We start from the raw sequence: 16484 nt of genomic DNA on the forward strand, positions 1-16484 counted from the left end.
TAACAGGTCAAGTTACATGTTAACATAGGACCCCTTCTTTGATATCACCTTCACAATTCTTGCATCCATTGAACTTGTGAGTTTTTGGACAGTTTCTGCTTGAATTTCTTTGCAGGATGCCAGAATAGCCTCCCAGAGCTGCTGTTTTGATGTGAACTGCCTCCCACCCTCATATATATTTTGCTTGAGGATGCTCCAAAGGTTCTCAATAGGGTTGAGGTCAGGGGAAGATGGGGGCCACACCATGAGTTTCTCTCCTTTTATGCCTATAGCAGCCAATGATCGAGGCACGTCAACATCATTTGTGTGAACACTGATGACACAAGCCTAGTTCTAGAACACTGATGACACAAGCCTGGTTCTAGAACACTGATGACACAAGCCTGGTTCTAGAACACTGATGACACAAGCCTGGTTCTAGAACACTGATGACACAAGCCTGGTTCTAGAACACTGATGACACAAGCCTGGTTCTAGAACACTGATGACACAAGCCTGGTTCTAGAACACTGATGACACAAGGCTGACTCTAGAACACTGATGACACAAGCCTGGTTCTAGAACACTGATGACACAAGCCTGGTTCTAGAACACTGATGACACAAGCCTGGTTCTAGAACACTGATGACACAAGCCTGGTTCTAGAACACTGATGACACAAGGCTGACTCTAGAACACTGATGACACAAGCCTGGTTCTAGAACACTGATGACACAAGGATGGTTCTAGAACACTGATGACACAAGGCTGACTCTAGAACACTGATGACACAAGCCTGGTTCTAGAACACTGATGACACAAGGCTGATTCTAGAACACTGATGACACAAGGCTGGTTCTAGAACACTGATGACACAAGGCTGGTTCTAGAACACTGATGACACAAGCCTGGTTCTAGAACACTGATGACACAAGCCTGGTTCTAGAACACTGATGACACAAGGCTGGTTCTAGAACACTGATGACACAAGGCTGATTCTCGTTCGAGGAATCACTTGAGGCTTGAATCCCAATCAGGAGTTACCTGAACAAGGCTTTCCTTTTAATCGCGAATATACTAATCCAACATACGTGGAATACCCCCCAGCCTGTTACATGTTGTTAAAGGCATTATAAATGATTCATACCTACTTTGTAAACCATGGTTTATTTCTTATTTGATTGAGTGTAATGTAAAGCCGTGGTAAATGAACATGACAGTGAAGGTGTGATGTGTCTGGCAGGCGGTGAAACACAAGTATAAGGTGCTGTTCCGTGAGCCAGACACCAGATGGAAGAACAAGCCCAGAGAACTGGAGAGGTAATATCAACCTTAGCTCTATTTATTTATTTATTATATGTTTTTAGGGAATTTCTGCTTTTTATTGTGATGGAGACAGTAGAGATTGACATGGAGGGTGGGAGAGAGAGAGAGGAGGCATGACATGCAGTATACAGTGGGGGAAATAAACATTGAACAGTAAATGTCATGTTCCAATGAGCCTATTCAAGTGAAATTTGCACCAGACTTTGGTATTAACTCAAACAATCCAGACAAAAAAATCAGAACATTAAAGTCCATATGTAAATAAAGTTATGTGTAATAAAGTGCAATGAAACAGGAAAAAAAGTATTTTTCTGTAACCTGTCCATTCCACTATTCCACTTGAATGAAAAGGTAATTCTCTCTCTCCTGTCCTGTGTGTAGACGCACCAGGCATGGTGTGATTCTCTCTCCTGTCCTGTGTGTGTAGACGCACCAAGCATGGTGTGATTCTCTCTCCTGTCCTGTGTGTGTAGAAGCACCAAGCATGGTGTGATTCTCTCTCTCCTGTCCTGTGTGTAGACGCACCAAGCATGGTGTGATTCTCTCTGCTGTCCTGTGTGTGTAGACGCACCAGGCATGGTGTGATTCTCTCTGCTGTCCTGTGTGTAGACGCACCAAGCATGGTGTGATTCTCTCTCTCCTGTCCTGTGTGTAGACGCACCAAGCATGGTGTGATTCTCTCTCTCCTGTCCTGTGTGTGTAGACGCACCAAGCACGGTGTGCGTGTGGAGAAGATACGGCGCATGCTGGACAGCTACGAGCGTTACGTCTCCGTTCAGTCCATCATGGGTTCGCGGGCCCCCCCCAGACCCCCAGAGGGGCCCCCACGGCCCCCCCGACAGGAGCACGCCCCCCCAACGTGAGTCAGAGTGTTGCTGTCACCTATGCTGCCTGGAGAACAGCCGTGCTGTTTACCTACTATAATAGTTTTTACAATGCTCAAGCTGCTACTTATACACAACCACCACTAGTTGGCCGCTTGTAAATTTGCCTGCTTCCTACACAGGAAAACTGCAAAATAGCTTCATACTAGGAAGTCATGAAAGGAGGATGTGTGTGTGTGTGTGTGTGTGTGTGTGTGTCCTGAAATGTGATGGAGTGATTTTTCTTTACTCAATGACCCCTCATGGCTGTTCTAGTGTTAAGTGTTGAATCAGCCCTCTCTCTCTTTCTTTCTCTCTCTCTCTCTTTCTCTCTTTCTCTCTCTTTCTCTCTCTATATTTCTGTTCCTCTTTCTCTCTCTCTCTCTCTCCCCCCCTCCCTCCCCCTCCCCTCTGACAGGGCTCGTCCAGACCTGGTGGGGGAGTCTCCAGGGTCAGAGCTCTCTCTCTCTCCCTGCCAGCTCTTGTCTTCCCTCCCTGACGTGTGGTCCGTGGGCCGCCGCCCCCCCCCCCCCGGACACCCCGGGACACGGTCTGGCTGAACCTCTCGTCTCCACGGAAACCGGAGCTCCGGAAAACCAAACGGAAGTTATTCCGAAACATTTGAAAATGCCTTACGAGGACGACGAGGCCGACGAGGATGACTTGACAGATTTGGGCGAGTTGGACTCTGAGCTGGAGGCCCGCTTGGGTCAGGAGGAACCCGACTGCATCGTGGAGACGGTGTTGGACGTGGACCGCGGCGGCCAGGAGAGGCCCGTGGCGTTCTCCGAGTCCATCGCTCAGAGGGTCAGAAGAGGGCGGAGGAGGAGGGCACAACAACACACCCAGAAGACCGACGACCACACCGATAGGTCGTGTGACAGGCCTGTCGACCTGGTGAAGGATACCAGCCAATCGGAGAGAGGGTCGGTTGGAAAGGAGGGGGATGGGGGAGAGAGGGTGAGGCCAGAGCTCTTGGATTTCGTGTGGGACTGGCCTTCGGAGGGTGGCCTGGGGCAGAGGGAAGGGGGGAGGAGGAGGAGGTGTAGAGAGAGGGAGGAGGAGGAGGAGTGGGGAGGAGGAGGTGCAGGTCAGGAGGGCGGTCGTCGCGGCAACAGGACAGAAGGGCGCCCGGACGTCACCGAGTTCCAGAAACTTCTAGATCTGCTCCAGACAGGTGTAGGCCCCTCCTCCCCCGACACGCCCCCAGACCCCCCCGCCCTCTCTGACCAGTCACCCGGGGAGGGAGGGAGGGAGAGCCTGGGAGAGGGGGAGGCAGGGAGGGGAGCCCCTAGAGCCGAGCTACCCGACTGTGTGACAGACTGGAGGGCAGCTGGGTTAGGGCAGAGGGGAGGAGAGGGGGAGGGGGGGGAGACCCACACACCGGGGGGGGGGAGGAGGAGACTAACTGGGGACAACGGTCAGGAGGGCAGCCAGAAAGAGGCTGACGGCGGCGGCCATGTTGGTGAGGTCAGCCAAAGTGCAGACAGTGGCCATGTGGGTGAGGTCAGTCAAAGTGCAGACAGTGGCCATGTTGGTGAGGTCAGCGCTGACGCCGGCCCTGACAGTGACACAGTGAGTCAGAGCAACACTGGCGGTGGCGGCGGCGGCCATGTGGGTGTGGACGCTGACGGCGGCCATGTTGGTGAGGTCAGTCAGGAGCGCAGGCAGAGGCAGAGCCGCAGGGCAGGTAAGCAGTGCAGGCTGGCGCTCACCTTCACACACAACTCTCATTGCTGCCCCAACGCCCTGACCCTTAACCCCGCCTCTAACCCCGACCCTAGCCCTGACCACGACCCCAACTCTCCCTGCTGCCCCAACGCCCTGACCCTTAACCCCGCCCTGACCCTTAACCCCGCCTCTAACCCTAGCCCTGACCCCAGACCCAACCCCGACCCTAGCCCTGACCCCGACCCTAGCCCTGACCCCAACCCCAACTCTCCCTGCTCCCCCAAGGCCCTGACCCTTAACCCCGTCTCTAACCCCGACCCCGACCCTAGCCCTGACCCCAGACCCAACCATGACCCCAACCCTGACCCCAGACCCAACCATGACCCTAGCCCTGACCCCAGACCTAACCATGACCCGAGCCCTGACCCCAGACCTAACCATGACCCGAGCCCTGACCCCAGACCCAACCATGACCCCAACCCTGACCCCAGACCCAACCATGACCCTAGCCCTGACCCCAGACCCAACCATGACCCCAACCCTGACCCCAGACCCAACCTTGACCCTAGCCCTGACCCCAGACCCAACCATGACCCCAACCCTGACCCTAACCCTGACCGCCCTAACTTCGACCCTGACCCCCCTGACCACAACCTCAACAACCCCCGCCCCCCCCCTCCTCTCACTGACCACCAATCACAACCCCGGCCCACCGCCCCTCCCCCTCCCCCCTCCTCCTCCCCCCCTCCCCCCTCCTCCTCCCCCCCTCCCCCCCCCGGCCGACCCACCCAGACCTCCCCCCGGGACTTCGCCCTCCTCTGGCGTCTCGATCGCCACGACAACCCCCCCCCCGGGGGCGACGACGTCATCACGGTCGTCCACGGCGACCCTTCCCGCTTCGTCCCCGGGGAGGTTCACCCCTCCTCCTCCTCCTCTGGCCAGCGGAGAGGAGGGGGGGGGGGGGCGGTGGTGCCGTACCGCGTGGCCCACGAGAAGGGCAGCCAGGTGGAGGAGAGGCAGCTGGAGCTCTGGGGGGGCGGGGGGGGCTCCCAGCAGGCCCGGCGGCTGCATGGCCTGCGTATCCTGAGCGGCCATTTTAAAGGCGTGGCCCGCGACTCGCTGGAGGACCTGTTCGACAAGTGCCAGCAGGACCTGGAGTGGACCAGCAACCTGCTGCTGGACTCTGGGGAGAGGCTGTTCAGAGCCGACGAAGACCATGGTGATGATGGTGATGGAGGAGGAGGGGGCGATGAAGACCATGGTGATGGTGATGGAGGAGGAGGGGGCGATGAAGACCATGGTGATGGTGGTGGAGGAGGGGGGGGGGGCAATGAAGATTTGAACACGTTGGGCGTGTTGGGAGCCGGTTGGATCGGTGTTAGCTCCGGTGCGCCGGAGGAGAGGACAGGGACAGAAGGAGGAGCGGTGGCGGAGGTGGAGCCCTCTGGCGGCGCGGAGGTGGAGGTGCCGCCGTCGGCGGGCTCCACCTCTGATGGCGAGCCGAGGTCTGCCTCGGTGGGGGGGGGGGGGGGAGGCGGGCGGGGCCGTGACAGGAGGGGCGTCAGGGGGCGCTGGTGTCTCTGGGGGACCCCCCCACCCCCACCCCCCACCCAGTCCAGCACACAGACCCACACAGCCACGGGGGGCGGGGGAGGTCACAGAGAAGCAGGAAGTAGTCACGTCGCCAGACATTCCGAGCTGTGAACCGGGAGGCTGGGAGGGGGGTTGGCGGGGGGTGGAGGGGGAGGGGGAGGAGGAGAGGAGGTGGGAGGAACAAGGGGGAGGAGACCAGGTGTCCCGGCATCTCCTGGCTCAGCTGGAGGCGCTGGAGAGAAGGAGGGAGGAGGAGAAGAGGGAGGAGAGGAGGAGGGAGGAGAGGAGGAACAGGCACATGGACATCCAGAGTGTGGAGCTCAAGCTGCCCACAGAGCTGGCCCTGCAACTCACTGAGCTGTTTGGCCCTGTGGGGGTCGACCCAGGTAACACACACGCACGCACACGCACACACGCGCACTCACGCACACGCACACACGCACTCGCGCACACACGCACACACACACGCACTCACTCACACACACACACACACACACACACACACCACCTAACCCTATGAATGAATGGCCTTAACCTATGAATGAATGGCCTAAACCTATAAATGAATGGCCTTCTATGAATGAATGGCCTTAACCTATAAATGAATGGCCTTCTATGAATGAATGGCCTTAACCTATAAATGAATGGCCTTCTATGAATGAATGGCCTTAACCTATAAATGAATGGCCTTAACCTATAAATGAATGGCCTTCTATGAATGAATGGCCTTAACCTATAAATGAATGGCCTTAACTAGTGTTGTTCCGATACCATTTTTTGATCCCGATACCGATACCTGACCGTGCAGTACTTGCCGATACCGAGTACCGATCCGATACCACGGCGTTTGAAAAAACAAAACAAAAAAACATGTTTTTAGGCATTCCAAGTTCAGTCTGTACAGTTTGCAGACGTGAAGTGGCCAGTGGGGAATGCTTGAAGTGGCCGATGATCTTTCTCCCATTGGCCAGCGCGTCGCACACACTCCGCTGTGACAGTAGGCCTTCCTGCACCACTAATGCATGTGTGTTCTGTGTTCTGCATATGTAAACAATTCAAACAAACATAGAGAAAACTTCTCCTCGGGAGAAGGAAGGAGGCAGGAAGTACCTGCCGCACGGAGACACACAGACAGAGAGAGAGAGAGAGAGAGAGAGAGAGAGAGACGGAGAGACGGAGAGCCACAACAGCAGATCCCGAAAGGGGGTGTGGCGCGGAGACGGAGCCGAGAACTATCCCGAAAGGGGAACAGCTGGGCGGGACTCGGAGAAGCGGCCGCGCGCCAGTAGTGTTCTATCGGACATTATTATTATTATTTGAACTCTCTCCAGCACGCCGGCGGCGGTGCTAGACTGTGCAACCGAAATAAATATCGATTAAGGTCGATATGTTCTTCCTGTAAAATGTGTAAAATGTGTCCTATCTTGGCTGTGGGTTGTATCGCTTTAAGCGGAGTGGCGTAGTCTATATGTCTGAGGGCTGCGTTGGTAAAAGTCGCTCTGGGAAACTGATCGGCACTCGTGGAACGCCTCTTGTCCAATCGGATTCCTCGGTCCGTTTATGACGTCGGAGCCCAGTGTGCGCTCCGGCGCTCTCAGGGGGACTTTCCGAACGTTGCCCCGGTAGCATGGCTTAGCTTGGGCTCTGAGCAGCTGGAAGGGACAGCAGGTTACCTGAGGTGAGCCTCGCCGCTCCACCGCTCCTCTCCTCGACAACCACAGTTGCGTGTTTGTTTTTCCGCGATAGTGAAAGTTTGGTATCGGGTGTTATTATTTGTTAGTACTCGCCGATACCGATACCAGCATTTTTGTGCGTATCGGTGGCCATGCCGATACTAGTATCGGTATCGGAACAACACTAGCCTTAACCTATGAATGAATGGCCTTAACCTATAAATGAATGGCCTTAACCTATAAATGAATGGCCTTCTATTAATGAATGGCCTTCTATGAATGAATGGCCTTAACCTATAAATGAATGGCCTTAACCTATGAATGAATGGCTTAACCTATAAATGAATGGCATTAACCTATAAATGAATGGCCTTCTATGAATGAATGGCCTTCTATGAATGAATGGCCTTAACCTATGAATGAATGGCCTTCTATGAATGAATGGTCTTAACCTATGAATTGATTATTAAATAAATAGTGAATACATTAAGTAAATTATTTTGCAGTCATGTTATTTACTAATTTAATTAATAAGATAAGCTCGTCATGTTAAGTCCACACCCACACCCACCCACCCGTGCGTGCGCTGACCGTGTGCCTGGTGATGTCCTGCAGGCGCCGGGGAGGCTGAGGACTACTCCGTGCAGATGGACCTGAGCATGGCCCGCCTGCTGCACCAGACATGGAAGCACTCCGTCCAGGTGGGTTAACTAGCCCTAACCATGTGGGTTAACTAACCCTAACCATGGGTTAACTACCCCTAACCATGGGTTAACTAACCCTAACCATGGATTAACTAACCCTAACCATGGGTTAACTAGCCCTAACCATGTGGGTTAACTACCCCTAACCAGGTGGGTTAACTACCCCTAACCATGGATTAACTACCCATAACCATGTGGGTTAACTAGCCCTAACCATGGGTTAACTAACCCTAACCAGGTGGGTTAACTAGCCCTAACCATGGATTAACTACCCCTAACCAGGTGGGTTAACTAGCCCTAACCATGGGTTAACTAACCCTAACCATGGGTTAACTACCCCTAACCATGTGGGTTAACTAGCCCTAACCATGGGTTAACTAGCCCTAACCATGGATTAACTACCCCTAACCAGGTGGGTTAACTAGCCCTAACCATGGATTAACTACCCCTAACCATGGGTTAACTAACCCTAACCATGGGTTAACTACCCCTAACCATGTGGGTTAACTAGCCCTAACCATGGGTTAACTAGCCCTAACCATGGGTTAACTAACCCTAACCATGGGTTAACTAGCCCTAACCAGGTGGGTTAACTAACCCTAACCATGGGTTAACTAACCCTAACCATGTGGGTTAACTAACCCTAACCATGGGTTAACTAACCCTAACCATGTGGGTTAACTAGCCCTAACCATGGGTTAACTAGCCCTAACCATGGGTTAACTAGCCCTAACCAGGTGGGTTAACTACCCCTAACCATGGGTTAACTAGTCCTAACCATGGGTTAACTAGCCCTAACCAGGTGGGTTAACTATCCCTAACCATGGGTTAACTAGCCCTAACCATGGGTTAACTAGCCCTAACCATGTGGGTTAACTAACCCTAACCATGGGTTAACTAGCACTAACCATGGGTTAACTAGCCCTAACCATGGGTTAACTAGCCCTAACCATGGGTTAACTAGCCCTAACCATGGGTTAACTAGCCCTAAACATGGGTTAACTACCCCTAACCATGGATTAACTAGCCCTAACCATGGGTTAACTAACCCTAACCAGGTGGGTTAACTAGCCCTAACCATGGGTTAACTACCCCTAACCATGGATTAACTAGCCCTAACCATGGGTTAACTAACCCTAACCAGGTGGGTTAACTAGCCCTAACCATGGGTTAACTAACCCTAACCATGGATTAACTAGCCCTAACCATGGGTTAACTAACCCTAACCAGGTGGGTTAACTAGCCCTAACCATGGGTTAACTAACCCTAAACATGGGTTAACTAGCCCTAACCATGGGTTAACTAACCCTAACCATGGGTTAACTAGGTGTGTGTGTGTGTGTTGGGTCATTGTGACTCTGTTGTGTCTTCATAGGAGAGGCAAAGACAAGCGGCTCTCTCATACCATCTGCTGCAGGAGAGTGAGTACACACACACACACACACACACACAATAACACACACACACACACACAATAACACACACACACAATAACACACACACACACACACACACACCCAATAACACACACACACACACACACACCCAATAACACACACACACACACACACACCCAATAACACACACACAATAACACACACACACACACACCCAATAACACACACACACACACACACACACAATAACACACACACACACACACACACAATAACACACACACACACACACACACAATAACACACACACACAATAACACACACACACACACAATAACACACACACACAATAACACACACACACAATAACACAACAAACAAAACACCCACATTTGCAAATGCATGCAGGCAACTGACCCCAGTGTCATACGTCTATGATGTAACACTTCTATGATGTCATACGTCTATGATGTAACACTTCTATGATGTAATTCATCTATGATGTAACACTTCTATGATGTCATATTTCTATGATGTAATACTTCTATGATGTCATACTTCTATGATGTCATACGTCTATGATGTCATAATCATTGTTATTCCCACTTCCTGGTTCTCAAGGTTCCGTCCACTGGGGCCAATCACAAACCGGGGTCAAGGACGGCACGCGGCCAGCGCACTTCCTGATTGGTGCAGACGGCTTCGCGTCCCTGGGAGGCAGCCAGCTGGAGGAGGAGGGGCCGGTCATGGACCACTGGAGCACCTCCCTCCCCCACCTCCCCCTCCTCCCCCACCTCCCCCTCCGGTCCCACGTCTCCCTCAGGGACATCATGACGGAGGAGGAGGTGCTGCAGAACATGGAGAGGGTAACACACACACACACACACACACACACACACACAGGCATTAGGCACGTAACATCCATATGCTGTATAAATAAAGTGATTGGTTGATGTATGTGCGCATTGCGTGCGACCCAGCCAGTCAGCGCGAGTCTTGTGTAGCCTACAAACCAGTGCTGTGATATTATTTATCATCTTAGAAACATCTTAGCAAGAGGCACTTCAACAATTATCATGAATCTCTTTTTATACGACCTACATTTACACAGATGAATAACGTATACATGTCATACCTTGGATGCACAGGGCTTGACATTAAGCTTTTTCAGGTACTTGTCCTTTGGACAAGTTAACTTAACTTTTAGTTGTCCAAGAGCTCAAGTTACTTGTCCAAATACTAACACACCCTACAAGCCAGTAATACATTACATTACATTCCAATTACAACAATTACTGTGGATCTACGTTATGGAAGCATATAGTAGACTTAATTCAAATGCTAATGCAATATGAGATTGCAATTGCATGTTCCACTTTTGCATGCATTCTTTCAGACAATATTCAAATTCAAATGCAATTCTAATGATTTGCATTTTCATTTTCATGTACCTGATGTGCACATTCCCTGTCAATATTAAAATTATAATGCAAAGCCATTTGACATTTAATTTTCAAAGTCATGCGCTGCTTTGTAGCTGACAAAATTCAAAAGTTCATTCTAATGTGCAAATGACTACGCAATCCCAAAATAGCATATTCATTTGCCACTTTTGCCTGCGTTATTTGAGTCAATATTCAAATTCAATAATGTGATACGCAATTGCATTTACATGTTCTAGGAAACACATCCGCTTTACAGCTGACAAAATTCAAACTCTCTATGCAATTCAAACGCATCCGGGTACTTTGCTCTCCCGTCATGTCCACGCCCCTTTTTGGGTGATAGAAGCGGAGAAGTTTGACTGGCGGTCAATGGAAATTTCTGGTCTTTGCTACTTTAATCCGATAAAATAAGAAAGCCGTAGTGCTTTTTAGATATTAGGAGCCCAAATCCGTTGGCCAGTTAGGCAAACTATTATATAGTGTCGTTGCTGATCAATGATCGACGTTGTTATATAGAGAACATTAATGAAATAGGGGTTGATTCATCAGAGCAGTCATACGTCATCTCCCTGTCATCTGGGATTTGTAGTTCTTCATTTGATTTGCCGTGTAAATCCCCAGATGAGAGTGTTACATTAGTTTTCTTAAGATAGGATAATGAATAAATCTGTTCAATGGGCATTTGCCTACTGTTAATCAGTGCCTACTGTTAATCAGTAGCCTGTATGGTGTATATGAAGATGTTATAGCTAGCTAGCTACGATTTATCATGAAAATAATGAACAGCAAGCTAGATCCAAAACTAGGGCCGGTGGAGGACGGCAAGTGTCAAATTGGACAGACTACCAAAACAGAAACATAAAGTATCTTAACGACAGCAAAAGTGATGGATGTCAGAAATAGCCTACATTACCTGGAGATTCAATAAGGTACTTTTATATGACAGGATATGGGTTAGGGTTATATGACACCTGTAGCGAGATAGATAGATGGAGCCAAAAGTAAAACGTCGCTGAGAGACGCAAGCAGGGTCTGGGCTGGTAATTGTATGACGCGCCAAACAATCCGCTGAGATGAAAAGTACGTTTTAGAGCATTTATTGAATAGAACAATCAAACTTGGCGACGTACAAAAATAATCCATATAATCTGATACAAGCTACGCCTCATAGGCAGCGAGAATGAGGTGCGGCATAGCTCGTTAGCCTAAGACATGTATTACTTTTCCGATCTGACATTTTTTTGCGGATATTAATACATATTAATATCTATCTGTACAGTATATCTGTACAGTATAGTGGATAGTGTACATAGCCTTTATTTTATATTAATACATATTTATTTATTTATTTTTGTCTTTGTTTGTCCATCGGTCATTTGACTTGTCCCCCCCCAGTCCAGGCGGTTGGACCCAGACAGGCGTGACGGCGCCGCCCTGCTGAAGGAGGCCCAGCTGTACGCCCTCTACCCCTCCATAGACAGACTCTTCCTCCAGGACGTCTTCAGAGACCACAGGTACACACACACACACACACACACACACACACACACACACACAGGGGATGGGGTGTGTTGTTAGTGTCTCTGCTTCACCAGCGCCACCCCCTCTCTGGAACTCTCTCCCTCACCCCCCCCCCTCTCTGGAACTCTCTCCCTCACCCCCCCCCCCCTCTGGAACTCTCTCCCTCACCCCCCCCTCTGGAACTCTCTCCCTCACCCCCCTCTCTGGAACTCTCTCCCTCACCCCCCCCTCTCTGGAACTCTCCTCACCCCCCCCCTCTGGAACTCTCTCCCTCACCCCCCTCTCTGGAACTCTCTCCCTCACCCCCCTCTCTCTGGAACTCTCTCCCTCACCCCCCCTCTCTGGAACTCTCTCCCTCACCCCCCTCTCTCTGGAACTCTCTCCCTCACCCCCCCTCTCTGGAACTCTCTCCCTCACCCCCCTCTCTCTGGAACTCTCTCCCTCACCCCCCCCTCTGGAACTCTCTCCCTCACCCCCCCCCCCTCTCTGGAACTCTCTCCCTCACCCCCCCCCCCCCCCTCTGGAACTCTCTCCCTCACCCCCCTCCTCTCTGGAACTCTCTCCCTCACCACCCCTCTCTCTGGAACTCTCTCCCTCACCCCCCCCCTCTGGAACTCTCTCCCTCACCCCCCTCTCTGGAACTCTCTCCCTCACCCCCCTCTCTCTGGAACTCTCTCCCTCACCCCCCTCTCTCTGGAACTCTCTCCCTCACCCCCCCCCCCTCTCTGGAACTCTCTCCCTCACCCCCCCTCTGGAACTCTCTCCCTCAGCCACTGATAGGGCTTACACACCGGCAGTTCCGAACGCCGGTTCGCGTTCGCGTGCCGAAACCTTCCGAACGTTGGCGCTGTCTGGCAAACGATACACTGGTATGAACGCGGGCTCGTTCGCCAGACATCGCCAACGTTCGGAGGTTTCGGCACGCGAACGCGAACCGGCGTTCGGAACTGCCGGTGTGAAAGAGGCCTCAGAGACTCTGGAACTCTCTCCCTCAGCCACTCATAGGGCTTTCACACCGGCAAAGAAACGTGCCGGTTCGCGTTCGCATTCGGAAACCTCCGAACGTTGGCGCTGTCTGGCGAACGAGCCAACGTTCGGAGGTTCCCAAACGTGAACGCGAACCGGCACGGTTCTTTGCCGGTGTGAAAGCCCTATCAGAGACTCACCCTCACTCCACCTTTAAATCCCACCTCAAAACCTACCTGTTCTCCCATGCATACAACCTCCCCTACCCCCTAACCATCTCCTCTACCCTAACCATCTCATCTACCCCTAACCATCTCCTCTACCCCTAACCCATCTCCTCTACCCCTAACCATCTCCTCTACCCCTAACCATCTCATCTACCCCTAACCATCTCCTCTACCCCTAACCATCTCCTCTACCCCTAACCATCTCCCCTAACCCTGCCCACCCCCCTTCCCCCCGGACATTGCTGTGTTAGCTGTTCGTCAACTCTGTGTTCTATGTGCTCCTTCTCTCTCTGTCTCTCTACCTCTCTGTCTCTGTCTCTCTGTCTCTCTATCTCTGTCTCTGTCTCTGTCTCTCTCTCTCTCTGTCTCTCTCTCTCTCTCTGTGTGTCTCTCTCTCTCTCTGTCTCTCTCTCTGTCTCTCTCTCTCTTCTGTCTCTCTCTCTCTCTCTCTCTCTCGCTCTCTCTCTCTCTCTGTCTCTCTCTCTCTCTCTCTCTCTGTCTCTCTCACTCTCTCTCTCTCTCTCTGTCTCTCTCTCCCCGTCTCTCTCTCTCTCTCTCTCTCTCTCTCTCTCTCTCTCTCTGTCTCTCTCCGTCTCTCTCTGTCTCTCTGTCTCTCTCCGTCTCTCTCTCTCTCTGTCTCTCTCCGTCACCCTCCCTCCCTCCCTCTCCCCCATTCCCTCTCCCTCCCCCCCTCCCTCCCTCCCCCCCTCCCTCCTCCCCTCCCTCCCCTCCCTCCCCCCCCCCTCTCCCGGAAAAAGCCCCGGAAAAATATAGGATTATTATGATGATGAGTTGAGGCTGTGTGGCGGGCGTTCTAGACCTGCGACCTCAGACGTTAAAGGGTTGTTTTCCTTCGCTTTGAAGAGCATGATATGGTGTGTGTGCGTGTGCGTGTGCGTGTGTGTGTGTGTGTGTCTGTGTGTGTGTGTGTGTGTGTGTGTGTGTGTGTGTGTGCGTAGGTCATACTAGCCCAAGTCTAGTTTCGAAACGGCAACCTTCGGACCTCTAGCTGGCTGCCGTAACCCCTGCGCCAACCACACCGCTGTGACGACGCCAATGCAAGTTGATAGACGTAGCAATATTATTTATTTTATTTTTTTACACTTTTTTATTTATCTATCTATCACACTTTCAAAATATCAAGTTATCTATCACACAATCAAACTATCTATCTATCGATCTCGTAAAAAATGGGAACTAATATTTCCTAAAAGACACTTGAGGAACTGTCGTTCGGGATGTAGTTTCCGCCTGTGAGACATTTTTGACGCACGCATTACCTAAACCAGCCTGTAAGTCTGCTCGCAACCAGAATTACTCAGAAGGATTGGTTGCATAGCAACCAAGCAGCGAATTATTTGAGCCACATTGATGGAACCGAACGCAAGCTTAAATTAGTGCCCGGAATCTGATTTAAACCTGGATCAGAGTTAATCGCGCTTCTAGGAATAGGGCCCTATTGTTGAATAACATCCTGTGTGTAGCATAACTGGTTGAATAACATCCTGTGTGTAGCATAACTGGTTTAATAACATCCTGTGTGTAGCATAACTGGTTTAATAACATCCTGTGTGTAGCATAACTGGTTGTTAATAACATCCTGTGTGTAGCATAACTGGTTGTTAATAACATCCTGTGTGCAGCATAACTGGTTGTTAATAACATCCTGTGTGTAGCATAACTGGTTGTTAATAACATCCTGTGTGTAGCATAACTGGTTGTTAATAACATCCTGTGTGTAGCATAACTGGTTTAATAACATCCTGTGTGTAGCATAACTGGTTTAATAACATCCTGTGTGTAGCATAACTGGTTGTTAATAACATCCTGTGTGTAGCATAACTGGTTGTTAATAACATCCTGTGTGTAGCAGAACTGGTTGTTAATAACATCCTGTGTGTAGCAGAACTGGTTTTGGCTCAACTCTACTGTAACTGACTGTTTTCATAATGTCACAATGCACTGATAGTATTTATGTCCTTTAGATATTGTACATTTATGTGGACATAAATATAGCATTTAAAGTGTGTGTGTGTGTGTGTGTGTGTGTGTGTGTGTGTGTGTGTGTGTGTGTGTGTGTGTGTGTGTGTGTGTGTAGCTACTGTCTGGTGCAGACAGAGCAGTTCCTGAGGTCCCTGCTGGAGGACGACTCCCTCTGTGAGGACCGTGGTGGCCGACCCCCCGCCCCCCCGACCCCCAGACACCCACAGGACACACAGCAAGGACAGGGACAAGGTACACACACACACACACACACACACACACACACACACAGGACACACAGCAAGGACAGGGACAAGGTACACACACACACACACACACACACACACACACACACACACACACACACACAGGACACACAGCAAGGACAGGGACAAGGTACACATACACACACACACACACACACACACACACACAGGACACACAGCAAGGACAGGGACAAGGTACACACACACACACACACACACACAGGACACACAGCAAGGACAGGGACAAAACAAAAGACACTTTCTACACGCGGTCTCTTACTAACCAGCTGCTCCGTTACTGGAATAGAAATGGCTTACGAAGTGCGTGTGTGCATGTGTGTGTCCGTGTGTGTGCATGTGCGGTGTGCGTGTGTGTGTGTTTGCTGAGCATGTGAGGAAGATAGAGAGAATGATGAAAACTTTGATATTGTGTTTGATCACTAATGATTAGATTTAGATTAGATTACATTGTGTCTACTTCCTTCCTTCCTGCTGGTCTCTGCAGCCTAGAATATGACACACCACTGATGATGTCATAGACACACCCACAGATGATGTCATAGACACACCCACTGATGATGTCATAGACACACCCACAGATGATGTCATAGACACACCCACAGATGATGTCATAGACACACCCACTGAAGATGTCATAGACACACCCACAGATGATGTCATAGACACACCCACTGATGATGTCATAGACACACCCACAGATGATGTCATAGACACACCCACTGATGATGTCATAGACACACCCACTGATGATGTCATAGACACACCCACTGACGACGTCACAGTTCTAGTTTCTGGTTCCAGCTGCGGACTAACTTTTCAGGCTCCGAACCAATTGACAGGGTTCCCACG

The 16484-nt window shown here is 50.8% G+C and overlaps 1 protein-coding gene across 1 annotated transcript in view; it reads left to right on the forward strand.

Annotated features, from left to right (window-relative positions):
• Nucleotides 1-16447, forward strand: part of n4bp2 (NEDD4 binding protein 2) — a gene marked incomplete at both ends in the record, with an annotated part of 30339 nt that extends 13892 nt beyond the window's left edge. The window contains 13 exons of the mRNA XM_080526267.1: nucleotides 1223-1299; nucleotides 2009-2164; nucleotides 2587-2677; nucleotides 2808-3094; nucleotides 3737-4506; nucleotides 4789-5354; nucleotides 5707-5818; nucleotides 7721-7806; nucleotides 9185-9230; nucleotides 9828-10072; nucleotides 12047-12165; nucleotides 15464-15600; nucleotides 16437-16447. Of these exons, the coding sequence (XP_080382393.1) occupies nucleotides 1223-1299; nucleotides 2009-2164; nucleotides 2587-2677; nucleotides 2808-3094; nucleotides 3737-4506; nucleotides 4789-5354; nucleotides 5707-5818; nucleotides 7721-7806; nucleotides 9185-9230; nucleotides 9828-10072; nucleotides 12047-12165; nucleotides 15464-15600; nucleotides 16437-16447 (2703 nt within the window). The remainder of the gene's footprint in view (nucleotides 1-1222; nucleotides 1300-2008; nucleotides 2165-2586; nucleotides 2678-2807; nucleotides 3095-3736; nucleotides 4507-4788; nucleotides 5355-5706; nucleotides 5819-7720; nucleotides 7807-9184; nucleotides 9231-9827; nucleotides 10073-12046; nucleotides 12166-15463; nucleotides 15601-16436) is intronic.
• Between the last annotated feature and the right edge of the window lie 37 nt (nucleotides 16448-16484).

This window comes from Nansenia antarctica, assembly GCF_963989245.1.
Source record: "Nansenia antarctica genome assembly, chromosome: 3".
In the NCBI taxonomy this organism is placed as follows: Eukaryota; Metazoa; Chordata; class Actinopteri; order Argentiniformes; family Microstomatidae; genus Nansenia; species Nansenia antarctica.